The sequence below is a fragment of the Dermacentor albipictus genome, chromosome 1, assembly GCF_038994185.2.
Source record: "Dermacentor albipictus isolate Rhodes 1998 colony chromosome 1, USDA_Dalb.pri_finalv2, whole genome shotgun sequence".
Taxonomy (NCBI): Eukaryota; Metazoa; Arthropoda; class Arachnida; order Ixodida; family Ixodidae; genus Dermacentor; species Dermacentor albipictus.
The window spans coordinates 392664918-392678496 of record NC_091821.1 but is presented as its reverse complement, the minus strand read 5'-3'; the positions used below and the strand labels follow the sequence as shown (position 1 = coordinate 392678496).

General features: G+C 52.0%; 1 protein-coding gene across 2 annotated transcripts in view; it reads right to left on the bottom strand.

The window, feature by feature from the left end:
* Positions 1-12788, bottom strand: part of yki (Transcriptional coactivator yki) — a 179192-nt gene extending 166404 nt beyond the window's left edge. Inside the window, exon 1 of one of the 2 annotated variants that reach the window (XM_065447392.1) lies at positions 12043-12788. In XM_065447392.1, coding sequence (XP_065303464.1) covers positions 12043-12551 — 509 coding nt within the window. In that variant the 5' untranslated portion in view covers positions 12552-12788. The remainder of the gene's footprint in view (positions 1-12042) is intronic. The other variant, XM_065447386.1, reaches the window with a different exon arrangement.
* Positions 12789-13579: the final 791 nt, after the last annotated feature.

Here is a 13579-nt window from a genome sequence, read left to right as displayed (position 1 = left end):
CGGACGATGACAGAGTATTGTACCACGGTGCACGCAAATGTGAAAATCGCAGCCGCCACAATCACTGTGCTAGTCAAACGGGAATGCCAGCTACGAAACAAGCAGCATGAAATCGCTCTGCGTCTAAAACGGGCTCAGCCAAAGTAACTTCAATGTTTATCTTCTCCGAACTGACCATTCTATGCAAAGAGCAACACCTTCTAGGAAACGAACAAAGCGCTGCAACGCCGCTTTAACCACGTGTTGAAAGAACACCGTTAAGGCCAGAGGCCATCAAGTCCCACACTCAGGAGCGCGGAGGAAGGAAAAAGATAGGAGGGAGCATACCGCAACGCGATTGAAGCCAAACCTGATGGCCCAAGACGTGATCGCACGTCAAAGTGCGCGGTTGGTTTTAGCCTTCCTCCTCTACAGGCAGGGCCAAGGAAGGGCAGCCGAACAAACACTCACCGAACAGAAACTAGTGGCATGGCTACCGGGAGCCAAACGTCTCAGCAAATCTCGATTTCTGCTCCATGACATCAACGCAAGAGGTCCCGTGTTGGGCCATTACTGTGGCTTCACGGAGCGTTCGCTTTGCTTGCCAAGGCTGCTCGCGTGACGTAACGCTCCCTCCAGTATTTTTCCTTCCTCCATGCTTGGGAGAGAGAGAGAGAAACAACTTTATTGACCAAGAGGTTGGGACACTCCAGCAGAAAGCCGTAAGTCAAAATGTCGTGACGCGACAAGACACGCGCAAGCTCGAGAACAAAACCCCTTTATTCGCGGGATCCGTGGCAGCCCAAGTTCGCAGAAATTCACTCTTCATCCGACTTGGCAGGTATACGCGTTCACTACTCACTCAGTCGGCGCAGGGGCGACGTAACGCGCACGCTTCGCGTTGGATAAAACTTCCTGCGTCACCACGCAACGCGCAACCATTTCGACTGGAAAGCGTGAGGTACCCACGCGCGCAACGAGTTAGGCCGCCGGATCAAAACAATGGCTATAGGTTCGAGGACCTCGACGGGGGCCGCAGGTTCAAAGTCCCGCGCGCAACGCGGTTCAGTAATTGAATCGCCAAGCGAGCGGCGGGGAGAGGGAGACTCATCTGCATAACTGGCACGCGTGCGCGCCGGCGTCGAAAGAGTGCGTCTCACCGTCCCCCCCGCCGACGATCGCGCGGCTGCATTTCGGACGCGCCGCGCGGCTTGACGAGGACGGTCTTTTGGAGCTCCATATCTGAGCAATCAATACGCGCTCTCACCTGCGGTCTCTCACCTCCAGTATTATTATGCAGATGGAATGTGCACAGGTTCTGTAATCGCATAATGATTCCAAATTCTGCTCACTACCGCGCTTTTTCACCGAATACTTGAAAGGAATTAGCGAAACCGAAATCGACAAAGGTACGAAGTGAACAGCAATTAATGATAACTGGCATGTAGCGAGTTTGCGCGTTTCAGTGTCACAATACAGCGCGGAGAGGGGAGATGATGCAAGGAAAGGAAAAGGAGGAAGGACATCTATATTACGCGGAGAAGAGAGGAAGACGGTGACGACTTAGCAGACAAAGGGCTTTGCCCAACGCTCTCAGCCCCGAAGCTAACAATCCATTTAGGACTCTCCCCAACATCCCAAATATCGTCGCCGAGGCTCCTACGCACAATACACAGCATCGCACCGGTTTTCCTTTTCATCCCGAGTATGAGGCGTCCCGAAATTCCCTGCTAACCATCGTGCAGGCCCCCGTGGAAACGCGAACATGGACTACGATGCGAGGTGGCGCCCACGAAATCATTCCACTAGAGTTACTGTATATGCTACCAAAGCATATACAGTAACTCAACATTGCACAAGTACGCTCAGTGATTGCGAGTTAAGGTGACGTGATCTCTGCACTGAGTGACACCGCCACCCCGAATACGCAAAAAGACATTTCGCGTTTATCCAGAGTTAACTCGCAAGCGATACCACACAGACGGGCATACCTTAGCAGACAGTTTTAGCTTAACGTTTGAGTAATAGCGGAGACAAGGGAAACCGCGTTTCCGTTCCGCAGACGAACCTCGCAGAAAGCGAGTTTTAGTATAGCGTGATAGCGTCGTTTACGTGCAGGACGCTATTCCATAACGCTTTAAATTTCGCACACCTAAGTGATTCTATCTATTCGCCAAGCTTTGTGTGCGCGTCTGAAAAGTGCGACAGGCAGCGCAATGACAGCCGGGAGCGAGTAGCATTTATACTTTCCATATCTGCCAATCCGCGGCGATCAGTACAAGCTGTTGACCACAGCCTCCAAAATTTTCCGATCTCAGAGGCCATATGCCATCGGGTCTATCACTCGACTTTGCCGATAGGTGACGCTGTCATCTCGCACTTTTTTTAAAGATCCTCAATTTTCTCTCGTTAGGACTTGACGCGTTCGAAACGGGAAGCGATCGCGAAAACTTCAAAAGGTGATCCATGATACTCTGTCGTCGAAGCAGCCTGGAACAAGGTGAAAGCTGTTTACACAGTCAATTGCTACGAACGAAATGAATACTACAAGGGAAGTTCCGAAAGGAAGCTTTTTTTTTTTTTCCGAGAGAAGATGGTACACCAGCAGGTGAAACAATCGCCATAAGAATCCACGCCCGTTGCTGGTTTAACAACGAAGGAGCGTCAGCGGAGGAGGAATGACGCACGCGCAGAGTGCCGAAGAAGAGAGAGTAACAGCGGACCGACGTGCCCGAGGTTATTCGTGTACGAATGAAGAAGGCGGACAGGCGTGTGCTGACAAAATGGTCGCCAATGGAAGTGCATATCCGGTATGAACGGGCACATGTTCCCTGCATTGAAAGCCGCACCTCCGGGACGTCATTTCCAAAACAATGCTAGATTGGAGGAAGCTGTGCGACGAAGCCTTGCATCGCAGGGCACCGAGTTTTACTAGAGTGGTTTCTTGAAACCGATTGCACGCTACGACAAATGCCTGAAATGTCGGCGGCGACTGTGTGGTAAAATAGTGCGATGTGTATAGTTCATGACGCCTTGGTGCTTTTTTTTTTCTTGTTACTAATGTTTCCGTGTGAAAATAAAAGACGAAACTTACTTTCGGAACGTCTCTCGCACAAAAGCAACGCCAAATTCAGTTCTATGCGGGCGACCGGGACCGCTTCGAAGTGTGACGTGAACTACGTAAACCACGCAAAAAGACAGCAACGTTAAGTATGTAAATTAGCGCGGGTACGCTTAACGCAACTGGCCGTTTAGCGTTCTGCGCATGCGCATTTCAATCCTGCTAAATTAAGACTGCCTATTGAACGGCGCTGCCTTCTCGCTTCGCCTTCAGGCATCGCCGCGTGAGGGGAGTAGGGTACCTACAGAATACTGAAAACCGATCACCGATGCATTGTTTTATACCAGGAGAGATCATTTGGAAATACATCCTTGGTCTGCTCTCCTGCGAAGCTGTTTTTCAATCAAGAACTCTTGCGAACAAACATTTGTCCATCCACGCGCAGCACGGCGGTTCTCGTCGTGTGCCGGCCTCGTCAAGCCACAGTCGATGTTGTTTCTCCGCGAGAGATTACGCCCCATTACGCGTCGCGTATTTCTGTCACTGTCGTATCGTCGATGCGTTTGCAGGCAAGCGTTCGAGGGCGCTCTGCGGCATGGCAGCTGCGCCCCAAGGTTCCGCAAACACCTGCCTGCGATCGGCACACACTCCACGCCGAAAGGCGCTTCGCTCCGGCCAATGGGGGGAAGCAGTGTCGCTCTATCTCGCTGCAACCACGGGTCCGTGTGTCCTATCTCGCTTGCTAACAATACCGTCGCCCTTGCGTTACTTGCTGTAACAAGTAAGGCCGTCACCTGCGACAAGCGCTGGCTTGCCCAAACACGACACGCGCCAAACGGAACCAAACGTTCGCAAAACAGATGCGAACGACAGGGAAGGCAGCGTTACGAACTTCAAGCGCTAACGTATCCTACTGCATCGGCGTTTTCAAATTCCCACATTTTCCCAGTTTTTCACTGACTGTACGTATGAAACATCCCTGTAGTACGACACTGGCTGTTCCGGCGCGCAATAAATGGTGATTTACAGATTGCCAAGTATACTAACTTTCAACTGCTACCGGTATAAGCTGCAAGACTGTTGGAATACGTAAGATTTGACTGAATCACGTTTTATGACATTTAGCCACCTGGACAAGATCCTAGTCGCAGAACTAGCAAAAACACAATTGTTTGTCGACTGCGAAGGTTCAGATGAAAGCTTCGCCGCTGTAGTTGCCAATTTCTCAGACATAGCATCCAGGATGAAAATTAAAATTAAATTATGGGGTTTTACGTGCCAAAACCACTTTCTGATTATGAGGCACGCCGTAGTGGAGGACTCCGGAAATTTTGACTACCTGGGGTTCTTTAACGTGCATCTAAATCTAAGCACACGGGTGTTTTCGCATTCCGCCCCCATCGAAATGCGGCCGCCGTGGCCGGGATTCGATCCCGCGACCTCGTGCGCAGCAGCCCAACACCATAGCCAGTGAGCAACCACGGCGGGTGCATGAAAATTACGTTTCCCCGAATTTTTCCCGCACCTACAACTACACCGTAAAAATTGTAGGTTTTCCCCGAAGGTATACAATTTTCGTGCGCGCACGTAATCTCGATCGATCGTTTTCACGCATGCTTCCGGTGATACGTACAATGCGCGCTGATTCGGTTACCCAAGCCAGCCGTAATGTATTGCGATGAAATCAATGTCAGTCCCTCTTGTCGTAAGAGTTATCTTTCACGATCGCTTCAGTGTAGTGTCGCGTTGGTTTATTGTTCTACAGCGACACAATGGCCGGCTATGCGACACCTCAGCGGAGGGCTACAGACAAATTTCGACCATCAGGCGTTCCTGAACGTTCAGCCAACGTGCGGTAAACGCGAACGTTATAGCTAGCCGATTCGTCCGTCTGTACGCCGTAAACTCCCCCGGTGCAACACCATGCGCATGCGCGAAAAGAGAGAGAGATAGAGACGCGATTAGCCAACACCATCTAGATAGCGCAAGGCATCTTTACTCCGATCCATGACGCCACGCTATCTGGCCCGAAATTCCCATTGACAAGGCTGGCGTGATGAAAGCGGTGACGTCAAAATCACTGTTGCCTACTCAGAAGCATCTCGATTATATTCTATGGCAGTCGGGCAGCGTAACATGACGTGATGGATCGGAGTGAAAATGCCTTGTGCTATCTAGGTGATGTTGGATTAGTTGCGCCAGTATTCATGTCGTTGCTCTCCGTCGCAGCCGAACGCGTGCACAACAGTTTCTCTCCGGCTCCGAAATGGATAGGTCACGCGTCATACGTACTGCTGAGGAGCAGGCAGCTTTCGATCAGCAACGCCGCGAGCAGAGCCGGGAACGAGCTCCTCTACGCCATACCGTATGCTGCAGTCCGAGCACAAGAACAGGCTCGTGCAGCCGAGCACAAGCACCCGGCAGCCTACCAAGCCGTCGTTCAATTCGGGATTAACCCAGTGATAAACACCGGGGCCGCACGTTTCAGCTTCGCTGGTTAACCAACTGTACGGAGTGCTTAGGCGGTGGCTTTTTTTTTTTTCATTTCACCCCACGTTGGAATGCGGCTGCTACAGCCGGGAGTTAAACCTGCGACCTCGCGGTCCGCCGCTGAACGCCGCGGACACTGAGCCACCGCGCGACAGTTATCGCGCTATATCTGATGCTTGCCGAAACATGGTCGTGCGAGAATAAGGCTCACCAAAAAAGTTCACAAAACTGCAATCTGTTATTCTGGACATCTCCGGCCACGGATATCGTCTTATCGAGCCATGCCCAGCTGTGACGTGATAAATGAAATAATGTCGGAGGTCACGGAGATACAACAGCGCTATCGGAGAACTGTTGGCGAACAAAAGCTGTATACGGTGTACCAGTTACAGCTGCAGTATTACTCGAGCTTCATAAAATAAATGTGCTTGGGCTTCATACATATATAAACCTGACCTCTTTCGTGAGGTGCGGAGGATCCAACGTTAGGTACCTGGCGGAAGAACAATAATGGACTTTAAGGAGACACTAAATAGAAAAATTATTTCAGCCGTGTTAGTAAGTTACCCTTCTAAAATGCCAAAAACATCACTCTTACGACAAGAGGATACTTGTCAAACCAGAAAAGGCACGAAAATGAAAAACCGGTGGCGACGCCTCCGTGAAGTTCCCGCATCCGCTCGCCATGACGTCATGGATATTGACTGCGTCTGCTGGGACTTAGTAAAATCATTATCGGTGAAAAAATTGAATAAACTGTGTACTACAAGAGCAAAGGACAGATGGCATGTTTCGGGAACATTATTTAGCCCAGCCAACGCGGTCAATATATATACTATACTTTGAAATTCATGACGTCACACTGACGTACACGCGTTGGGTTTCGATGCAAAATTAGAAATAAAAAAAAAACATGGACGCTCGCCATTCAGTTTCTTTTCTAATAATCAACCTATTATGGTGAAATTAAGGGCACTAGAGCTTTCAAGAATATCAATATAAACTGATTTAGTACAGTGTCCCTTTAGGAAGTATACTATGGACTCCAGACCAAGCTCATTGCGCTCTGAGCCCTTCGAAACCTGGAACATCGTGCATCTATCCGTGATGTATGTTCCCTAGTAGTTTAATTACGGCATTCCCTGACCACATCCAGAACTCCTGATAATTTCTATGTTATCTTTTAAGTTCAAGACATACATGCAAGGCATAGGGCACCGTCAAGAGAAACCCAACTTTGTCTGCCAGCCTTAACATTTCGCCTGTGTGCTTCACCAACGATACAAGACAAATTTAATCGAAGTTTACGCGCGAAGTTGGATCGTGGTGACATCTTATGGAACTCGTGCAGCTTTCTCATCGCTGACACTTTAATTTGTCACTGGGCTAATGAGTCCCGAATTAGCGCGCAAACAGTTTCGCAACGACAGCCTATCCGCGCAGTTTTTTATCGTATGCGCTAGTGAAAGTGGTCCCCCGCGTCTGTCGCTGCACTAGCATTAGATGTCACATGACGTTAACAAGAAATGCGGAAACGACAAGTATCAAATGGGCAGCAAAGCTCAATATGCTCTCGCACGCGCAATGTTTTGAATGGTAGGAATAAATCGAAACGTAGTCAAGCGCCTACAGTAGGAAGAAGTTAATGCCAGAGTACGCGACCTTCTATCAAGTATTTTTTTTTCGTTCAAAGCAACGCAATTTTCATAAGCGTTTGAAATTCTTGTTATGTATATTTCGACTTTCACCCTAATTATCCTGAGCTGCATGGTAAGCGTTTCATTGCGCTAATATTTCCAGCTGTTGCAATGCCTCTCTCTCCATATGGCCACAGCTTGCGACGGAACAAGGACGACAAATTACCTGTGCAGCATCTGCATAAACGACGTCAAGTACGTTTATACTCTCATTCTGAACTCGGGAGATCGGATGCAGCTACAATCGAGTTACTACGCCGACAGTTCCCAGTTGGTGGTTCTCCGCACCGCTGCTGCAATTAATTCGCGTATGTCGGCGAACGGAATGTATTAGATGCAGCGGCCAACGCAGTCAGTGAGGAAAACGCCGCAATATGAAACTAGCGTACGATAATATGATCGACAACGGCTCACTGTAGCCGACTAAAGAGAGCCCAGGGCACCGAAATGTGAAAAAAAGGGCAGCTTGCGGGAGATATCTCGCGGCCCGTCCCTTCCGTCGCACCCCGGCTACGCCCAGCCGTTTGTCGCGGCGCGCGAGCAATCGAACTAATAATGGATGGATGATTGGATGGATGATTGTGGCTCAACCCTTTGAATCGGGCGGCGGCGACGCGCGCCACCTAGCCTAACGCCACCTAACGGCGCAGGCCGCACCGCCCCCTACCGACAACAGCTTGACCAGCGCCGGGCGGCTCACAATAAACTCGTCATCTCGCGCACTTCGGAGGCGCATCGTGATTGATATGCCGCACGAGGGCGGCCGTTCCTTGCTCCTTCCACGAAGAAGCGGCAGACAAGTGCGCGAGTAGCAGCAGCCCCCGCTGCAGAAACCCACGACGTCGACTAACAAGTCGCAACGGCACGGGGCCCGTCGAGCAGCGCCCGCACGCTGCAGCGGGCACGGCGCCGACGCTTCGCGCGCAACCCGCCCAGGAGGAGACGCGTCCGGTAGAGAAGCAGCCCCGAGGCGGCGGCCGTACGCCTTGCTTACATGGCGACATCAAAACCCAGTTCAGTCACTCAGGCGAGGGGCCGTTCCCGCGCCGGCGCTCCGCCGTCTTCGGTTGGGCGCCGACGTGACCCTCGCGAACCAGAGGCGGCGCTCGCGAGCTTTTTTCTTTTTTTTTTCGGGGAAGGATTTCCTATAACGATACCCTACAGCACGACAGACAACAGCACACCCATTCCCGACGCGTCGAGCAGCTGCCCAACCACTCCAGAAACAACTATAACTAGAGTTACATAACCGTCCGCGAAGAGCGCCACTTACAATTTGGCGCGGCTCAAATTTCGAAGCCCTTCTACGCTGGCGTGCGATGTAGGAAAAAGGGGTTCGCGTAACGGCGGCCTCTGCCCGGCAATGCGAGCACTACTATACCGCGCTCCTAGCAGCTGCGCACTATCAGTTTCGAGATTCTGACAGAAGAATGCTAGGCTACGATTGTAAGGGCGCCCAGCGGTGCCGAAGCGTGGGACCCATCGCGTCGGCAAGAGCTCGAGTGACGCGACTAGTGTATCGCCTGCCCGACCACCGGCGCCAAAATGCTGTACTGTCAAAGTGACAAGCACTTGACACGGCCTAGATGTCAGCGGAGAAAGGGGACGGCGACACAAAAGGGGCGCGGGACCGCATGGACAGGACCGTGAAGATGGTGTGGCGTATGACAGCTCGTAACTAGGGGCACATCGATCACGGAGAGCCCACCGTCAAAACTTTCATTCGTGAAATTGATGAAGGATCGGTTGGCACGGTGGTCGTCTCTGCCCTTATAGCATGTCCTCGGCAGTGGTTAGCGAGGCAATAACGAAAACCTGCGCATGCCTTCTCACGTTGAGCTTACTAGCTTGAAATCAAGCCTTTAGGTCCACGGAGTACCAGCGTCGCATAACACCCGTTCATTTGCGAAATCGTGCCAAATATTCAGCGATGCCAGCGCGACACGGCACTGGATCATCGCTATAACGAAACTCTCGTTATTACCTTCAAAGTCTGGGTTTTCGTTATAACGAAACTCTCGTTATTACGTATAAACACTCGATGCTCTTGTGCACGCACCATGGCTGCCAGCGCTACTGAACGAAGCAATACCATTTTTTTATTTAGTTGTAGCAACCACGAAGCTCAAGATAAGGTACGACACATGCCTTTCTAGCCTTAGAGTGAGCGTCTGTACTGCAAGCCTAAGACGCATCCGCAATGAGAGTGGTTTCAGTGTTGCATGAGCCATGTTCTGCCCAGAAGCATGAAAATCCGACAAACGGCCCGGATTTTGGTTACGAAGTTGGTTGCAAAAAAGCTTCGCGACAAGGCGATTTTCTCAACTCTCAGAGGCGCACGCTGATCGATGTCCCGCAAGAGCGCTGATACGAACGAACAATTTGAAAGGCGACACGCATCCTCATGTGATATTCCTCAATTAAGTTTGTTCGCTTGAAATGAAGTCGCAGTAGTGTCGGCTTAGTGGACTACGAAAATGTGCATGGGTGAAGAAAGCTTACCCGGAACTCCCTCAGGTCAAATCATGAGCACGGGTATGATTGCCAATGCGAGTCCAGTGGCATGAAGTCTAGGTTACACAATGTAATCGAAGCAAACAGGCCGCCACTACGGGTTACTGAGGCGTCAACATGTCGCACGATGACGGCTACTAGGACGACGTCACCGGACAGGCTACAACATTGCGATCCCCTGAGCATGCGATATGGGATCACTGAACGACAGTCAGGTTACTACACCTCACACAGAACGTATTTTACAGTAACGGGCGCAGATAGGCCGGTGAAGAACTTTGCAGTTCGCTTAAGCTTCGCCTTTAAGAGTGGAACAGGATAGCATTCGAAGGTCCCAGACTGCTCCCCACGGTTCCCAGCAGCTGCAGCTTATGTAAACGTGATATTTACTGGGAAACGCTGGAGGCGAACGCTATGCGCGAAGGCGTGCTTCCTGACAGAAACGCGGCCTCTTCTGTGGGCCGATCCCGGAGGTAGTACGCAGCCGCGCCAGAAAATTTACACCAGTTTCATGTTTCTGTTACTGCTCCGCTCTTATAATATTTAATTCTGAGAAGATTTAAATAAAAGGCGCGCGCTGTCCGTGTTTTATTTCACGTCATTTGTTTGTGGGCTGTCATTCTCAAAATTCCGAAGAATAACTTTGTGAAGAATGTATGGCAAGACACGAGCAACTTTAGTGATAGACTGGTGCGCCAATACAACCCGCATCTGTATACCACGTGTCATATAGCAAGGCGTGGCTATATACCTGAACATATATGGAAATTTTCGCTCGCGGACAACTCCGCCGACACCGGAATTCCTGCGATATTTTCATTTCAGAATATCAGTAAAAGGAACGTTGCACTGGCGTGAGAAAGTTGTGCGACGCGTACTCAGCTCGCTGGCCGTGCACACACCGATTTAACAGCAGTGTCGGACAATCGAGGATGCCAAAATGAACATAGCTGCATGATCGATGGATAGCCAATAAAATGTTAGCGCTCGGCGCACAGCTCGTACAACGACCCGCTGCATTTTAGCACGACAGATGACAAAGGGGGAGAACATGGGCAACAAACTTCGACATTCTGGACGATCGGCGAGACCTTGGGTATGGGCGGCAAATAAATCAACCCAAGGTACGAATTCCACAACGTTGACACGCTTGCCCTGGCGAAACTTCGAAGGCGCGAATCGTTCACACGGTTCTTGAAATCGGCCTTCCTAGTAGGCCGTGCGTGCTTACTGCAGAAACACAAAGAAACGTGTCAATGCATTCGGTGAGCCGGGTGTCCAGAGCTGTCAGCGAGTGCTTTGAGCCACCCTTTGTCTCCGCAGGCAGCTCGCCACCAAGCACAAACGATGCAGACCGCACAGACACAGGATCATTCCGATCACGGAATCGCTCCACGCCCTGGCAGCCATCGACAGTCGAGCGGAGCTGGTTTTGCTGCCGCGCGAACAAAAGTCAAGGAGGTCCAATGGCAGCGGTGCCGCTTGGGACACCCGACCGATCTGACTGCTTTGCATGCTGCCGCCTAGTCGTACGAAGGTCGTTCCGCTAATGCAAAAAGAAAGAAAAAGCGGAAAAAGGTGGAAAACCGAGTGAGCCAAGCGGTAGGCAACTGGCGCGCTACGGCGGGAGCGGAGAAATTACGCGCGCGGCGCAGTCACTCCGGCGTCGCGTTGTTGCCGCTCGCTCGAAGCGGCTGGAGAAACAGCTGATAGCGAGAGCTGCTGCAGCGGAAATTGGGGCAGGCGCCCTCGCGCGTACTCCTGAGCTGCCGTGGGTAAAAAAAAATAAATAAAACTGGGAAAAGCGTTGCCGCCCCGCTTTCGCGTTCAGCTCTGTGCTTGTTGTCGCAGTGGGCGATCTTCGACGAGCGGGCTGAGCACCACACGGCAGGCACGGGACCCGATGCCGCTTTTATACCGCAAACAGTGCGCAAAATTCATGCGTCTTACGAAGCTAGCGCATGACGGCACGTAGGAGGCGCAGCCCACATGCCGAGGTTGCTACGCGACAGCACATCAGCGAGAAGCTTCCGCAGCCCGAGATCGGTCAGCTGACCGTCCCCGTCAACCTGTTGCGCTGATCGAAAGTTCATGCATCTGATGCACCGGCCCGGCGCATTGCGACAAGTAAGCGGGGGGCTCTCGGGTCGGAGAGCTTGAAAAAATGACAGTGAAAACTTCGCTGCTCCGAATCCGGAAAACGCAACAAAGGGAAGCAGGCGCTTCGGCAGCGCGGCAATCGTGTGACCGCAGTTAACAGTAGTAGTAAAGCCGTGCGAAGTATAGTGGGCGTGCACTCACTTGAGGAAGTAGCGCTGCCCCGTGGACGTCTTGGCCATCTCCCATCCGGGCGGCAGATCGTCGGCGAGGTCGTAGCTCTGCTGGCGCAGATGCTGCGGGCTGGGCGCATTGTAGCTCTGCTGTAGCGAGGCGGGCGACGAGTGCGCCCGCGGGTGGTTCACGGGGAGCGATGGCGGGGCGGCGGCAGCGGCGGCCGCCGCGGCCGCGGCAGCTGCCGCTGAGGCCTCGCTGGCCGATGGCGAGAAAGTGGCGTCGCTACTAGATTCACGGCTGTGCGAGGCCGACTTCGAGCGCTCGGGCTGTTGGAAAAACGAAGCAGGCAGGTTCCGCAGCCGCATGGGCACACTCAGCGGAACCCTGTCGCTGGGCTGCATGACAGCCTTGAAGAGATCGTCCAGGTTGATGTCACTGTCACTTCGAATGCGAACGATGTGGTTCGGGCCCTTTTGCTCGATCATGTCCCGGCCGTTTGTGGCCGCGCCGTTGGGCTGCGAAGGCGACGACGACATCTTGGCGGCGGCGGTAATCCTGGGCGCCGAAGCTGCGAGGTTCGTCGACGACTTGCCCGGGCTTCTTATGTGAACGCTATGACAACGCAGCAGTCACACCGATCTCCAGTAATGCACACACACGCACACAACACACACGCAGCACGACGACGACCCTGGTAATGGCGCCGCCTACCCGAAAGGCAACCCTACTCCCGTCTACTGGGCGAGCGCCTGTTGCGGAGCGCTTGCGGCCGACGCCGCTGCACCGCCTTGCACACATTCGCCGCTGCAAAAAGTAGTTCGGAACCACAGTCTCACTGTGCACTTAAATATGGCTTAAAAAGTGCTACAAACAATCTTTTTCGCATACACAGCTTCATGAAAAACTATGTGACGCTAAACATTCATACGTATGAACGAAGTTTAAAAGTTTGATTGTTCTTGGAGTTCGCTTGCACCCTGAAAGAACTCGCAACGGCGGAAGGAGTCATCCCCACGCTCTGACTGGCCCAAAGTGGCCTAGCGGGGCGGATGACGTCAGTTCTCCGAGGACGTGACATCACAACGTCACGTCGCGGCTTTGATGAATGAACAAAGAGCGCGCGAGATTCAAATCCGCTCTTTTTCCAGCGGCGCTTGCTCAGCGGCGTGTAAACAGCATCGTGCCTTGATGAAGATGCCACAGTGGTCAGCTAATTGCACATACTATGTTTTAAATCTTCAATCCATACAAAATAAATCTATTAGATTCACTTATTTAAGCAGGAGGATTGCGCCTCCACTTTTAAAGCGGGCACTGTCGCCTGCACAATGGCAAATTCAACGAAACAACGCCTGAGGCCAAGTTTTCTTGCAGAATTCTCCCCATATAGGTATGCTTTCTTTTGTTATGTATCTCCTGCCTGGGCAGCTAGGATTGCTTTTATGGCCTCACCGCCACGCGCTGTAGCAGATGACACGCGGCTGGCCGCATTTAGCAGATAGGGTTACGGTTCTTCGTGGTGCTGGCCACCTGCAAGGCGCGCCTTGCATGCCTTCGTTGAAGA